This window comes from Vipera ursinii, assembly GCF_947247035.1.
Source record: "Vipera ursinii genome assembly, chromosome: 3".
NCBI classification, from domain to species: Eukaryota; Metazoa; Chordata; class Lepidosauria; order Squamata; family Viperidae; genus Vipera; species Vipera ursinii.
Genome location: NC_139516.1, coordinates 53,475,254 through 53,479,021, shown reverse-complemented (window position 1 = coordinate 53,479,021; position 3,768 = coordinate 53,475,254). Strand labels below are relative to the sequence as shown.

The 3,768-nt window shown below is 41.5% G+C and overlaps 1 protein-coding gene across 1 annotated transcript; it reads left to right on the top strand.

Annotated features, from left to right (window-relative positions):
• Nucleotides 1–1,716: 1,716 nt before the first annotated feature.
• On the top strand, nt 1,717–3,216 carry LOC310638391 (potassium voltage-gated channel subfamily A member 2; the record flags this gene model as incomplete). The annotated part of the gene is made up of 1 exon (XM_083359440.1): nt 1,717–3,216. One exon carries the CDS (start codon nt 1,717–1,719, stop codon nt 3,214–3,216), a length of 1,500 nt encoding a protein of 499 aa, XP_083215566.1.
• Between the last annotated feature and the right edge of the window lie 552 nt (nt 3,217–3,768).

Genomic DNA, 3,768 nt, shown 5'->3' with positions numbered 1-3,768 from the left:
CCAGAAGTCCAACCAGAGGCGGGAGGACCGGTGATGCAGCATCCCGCCGAAGGGCAGGGCAACCCCAGGAGGGGGGCTTGGGGGCTGAGATCTTGCGAGCACATGGGATATTCTTCAGGTGCTCAGAAGCAAAACATCCCCGGTCATGTCCTACATGCCAAATGAAGTCCAGTGCTTCTTTGATGGGAACCAGGATGCAGCTGGCTGAGCAATGCATGGCAGAGCCCACGATGCTCTGGTTTTTTTCCTGAAAAGGAAGCTCAGCGGAGACTACACTGCAGCAGACTCTGCAACAGAGAACAGCACAGATGCCAAATGGTGTGTAGACTCCTGCCACTGCAGTCTCTCTCTCTGTGTGTGTGTGTGTGTGTGTGTTTGTCTTTGGATGTGCATGTGCATGGTGTCTAGGGAAGAGAAAATTTTTAAGAAAAAAAGATGTATCTCTATTTTTCATGCTGTCACAATTGCTTCTCTTGTTTTACCCAGGATAACTAGAACCTGTAACGTAACTCAGTGAGCAAAGAGCTGCAATTAATAACTGAATCTTTATCAATGCTGTTTTATAGCCCTTCCTGTTTTAGCAAATAGCTGGTTTCCAAGCAATGTCATACTTCTTGAGGACACCGGGGACATCAGGGTGTTTTTTTTGCTGAGTATGGGATCTTCTCACAATCATAATGAAAGGTTTTCAGTTCATATAGACACTGCCTTAAAGAAAAGGGCTGGAGTCCTCTCTTTTATTAAGCAGCCCCTACTTCAGTATTAGACCTAGCTTACACTTTCAAGACTGATCCTTCCTTCCTTCCTTCCTTCCTTCCTTCCTTCCTTCCTTCCTTCCTTCCTTCCTTCCTTCCTTCCTTCCTCCCTCCCTCCCTCCCTCCCTCCCTCCCTCCCTGACTCAACACATTGCCAGAGGAACTTAGGAGACACTTGGAAACATGAATCTCTGTGTTTCTCTTTAAGGTCAGATAATCAGTGTCAGAGACTGAGGTAATGTGAATTGTTTTTCATTCACTATTCTTTCTTTGGCAATGACAGAAGATGAACTTCTATTCAGAACTGCAGTAAGAGCAAGGGGAGACCTTGCAAAGACAATGGAAAGAAGTAGGAAGAGAAGGAGAACGAGGCTGGTTGTACAACTGAGAAGTTATAATCTAGAATACTCTATGTTAAAGATGCACTCCAGTGTTTGACATAACAGTTTAACTCAACCTCTGAACCATCAAGGCAATTCCTCAAGGTGAATGCTGAGTCTCAGGTGCTGTGTGGGTCGTCTTGCTGCTTTAGTGCAGGGAATGAAGCTTGATAGGACTTTGAAGCGCTTAGAATATGCTGTGGTGTCTGGGATAAACAATGCTATTATTTGCTACTTGCCAATTAGAAAGCTTTCTGTATTTCATCTTGTATCTTTATTTTCTTGAATGATATTGCTTTTGCATGATTTTAGATCAGAGGCCTTCTTCAAGTTATACAGACCAAATAAATTCAATTGAAATTTTGTACATGGAATGTACACACATTTTGCTAAGAGTGTGAGAGAAAATGCTTATATTATTCTTTCTTTTTTTTTCAGCTGACAGACTATTTTCACGAACTCCCTGTTTTCATGAACTACATCAAAGCTCATGAGCATAACTTTCCAGTGGATATTAGAATCTCAGTTAACACCTCCCAGCCACCAGATATTCATAAAGGTTTGATTAAAACAGCCTAAATATGACTGTTGCTACTGGAGATCCCACAGATGAAGCAGCAGCTTTGCCTGGTCATCCTCAGGACACTTATAACCCAGAAACTGATCATGAATGTTGTGAGAGAGTGGTTATTAATATCTCGGGCCTGCGGTTTGAAACACAACTTAAGACACTTGCTCAGTTTCCAGAGACCTTATTGGGAGATCCTAAAAAGAGAATGAGATATTTTGATCCTCTCCGGAATGAATATTTCTTTGACCGAAACAGACCCAGCTTTGATGCTATTTTATATTACTACCAATCAGGTGGCAGACTAAGACGGCCTGTTAATGTACCCTTGGACATCTTCTCAGAAGAAATAAGGTTTTATGAACTTGGTGAAGAAGCTATGGAGATGTTTCGGGAGGATGAAGGTTACATCAAGGAAGAAGAACGGCCTTTACCAGAAAATGAATTTCAGAGACAAGTATGGCTTCTTTTTGAATATCCAGAAAGTTCTGGACCAGCCAGGATTATAGCAATTGTCTCAGTCATGGTCATCCTAATCTCTATAGTAAGTTTCTGTTTGGAAACTTTGCCTGTGTTCCGTGATGATACTGAAGACATGCATGGTAGCAGTAGCAACCCCAGCCCTTATTCCAACAGCACAATGGGGTCTCAACAGCAAACATCTTTCACAGACCCCTTCTTTATAGTAGAAACACTGTGTATAATTTGGTTCTCCTTTGAATTCCTGGTAAGATTCTTTGCCTGCCCCAGCAAAGCTGGGTTTTTTACCAATATCATGAACATCATTGATATTGTTGCTATTATTCCTTACTTCATCACACTTGGCACAGAGCTGGCTGAGAAACCAGAAGACGGCCAACAAGGTCAACAGGCTATGTCTCTTGCTATCCTTCGAGTGATCCGCTTGGTGAGGGTGTTCAGGATCTTCAAACTTTCCAGACACTCCAAGGGATTGCAAATCTTGGGACAGACTCTTAAGGCCAGCATGAGGGAGCTAGGCCTCTTGATATTTTTCCTCTTCATTGGTGTCATCCTGTTCTCCAGCGCTGTCTATTTTGCAGAGGCTGATGAGAGTGAATCTCAGTTCCCAAGCATTCCTGATGCTTTTTGGTGGGCTGTGGTTTCCATGACAACAGTTGGCTATGGAGACATGGTCCCCACGACCATAGGTGGAAAAATAGTTGGCTCCTTGTGTGCCATTGCAGGTGTACTAACAATTGCCTTACCAGTGCCGGTTATAGTGTCCAATTTCAACTACTTCTATCACCGTGAGACAGAAGGAGAGGAGCAAGCTCAATACTTGCAAGTAACCAGCTGCCCAAAGATCCCTTCTTCCCCTGACCTAAAGAAAAGCAGAAGTGCCTCCACTATTAGTAAGTCTGATTATATGGAGATACAAGAAGGTGTGAATAATAGCAATGAGGACTTTAGAGAGGAGAACTTGAAAACAGCCAATTGCACCCTAGCTAACACAAACTATGTTAATATAACTAAAATGTTAACTGATGTCTAGCTAATAAAAAGGAGAGAACCCTAACAATACCCTTAAAATTCAAGTGGAACATTTACAGATGTTGCATAATACCTTGCACTGTAGTTAATACAATATGTTCTGCAACATGTATTGGTTCTGCATGGAAAGCAATAGTTGTGTAAGTGACTCTTTTAAACACTGAATGCTGAATAAGCTTTCATGCAATTTTTTTTCTAATACAGTTTTCTGGGTTTCCAAATATATCAAACATTTAAGGCAAAACTATGTCACAATATCAGACGAATGGCATGGAAGAAAAACAAAACCCACAACCTCTTCATGTCACCAACAGCTATTCACAGATGCCAATCAGATAAACATAATCTAAAATGTAGAACTCAGCCCATGCAAAAGAATATTTATTCCAAGGAAATAGTATGCAACTATATAGCTTTCAAGCTTCAGAAATTATACAAAAGGTCATGCATGGTTTAATTAAAGGGATATTTGTCCAAATTACTTTTTAAAGTTCAGTTTTCCATATCAGAAATGCCAGAGAGAGAGAGTGTACCATGTAGGTTGTGCTTCTGA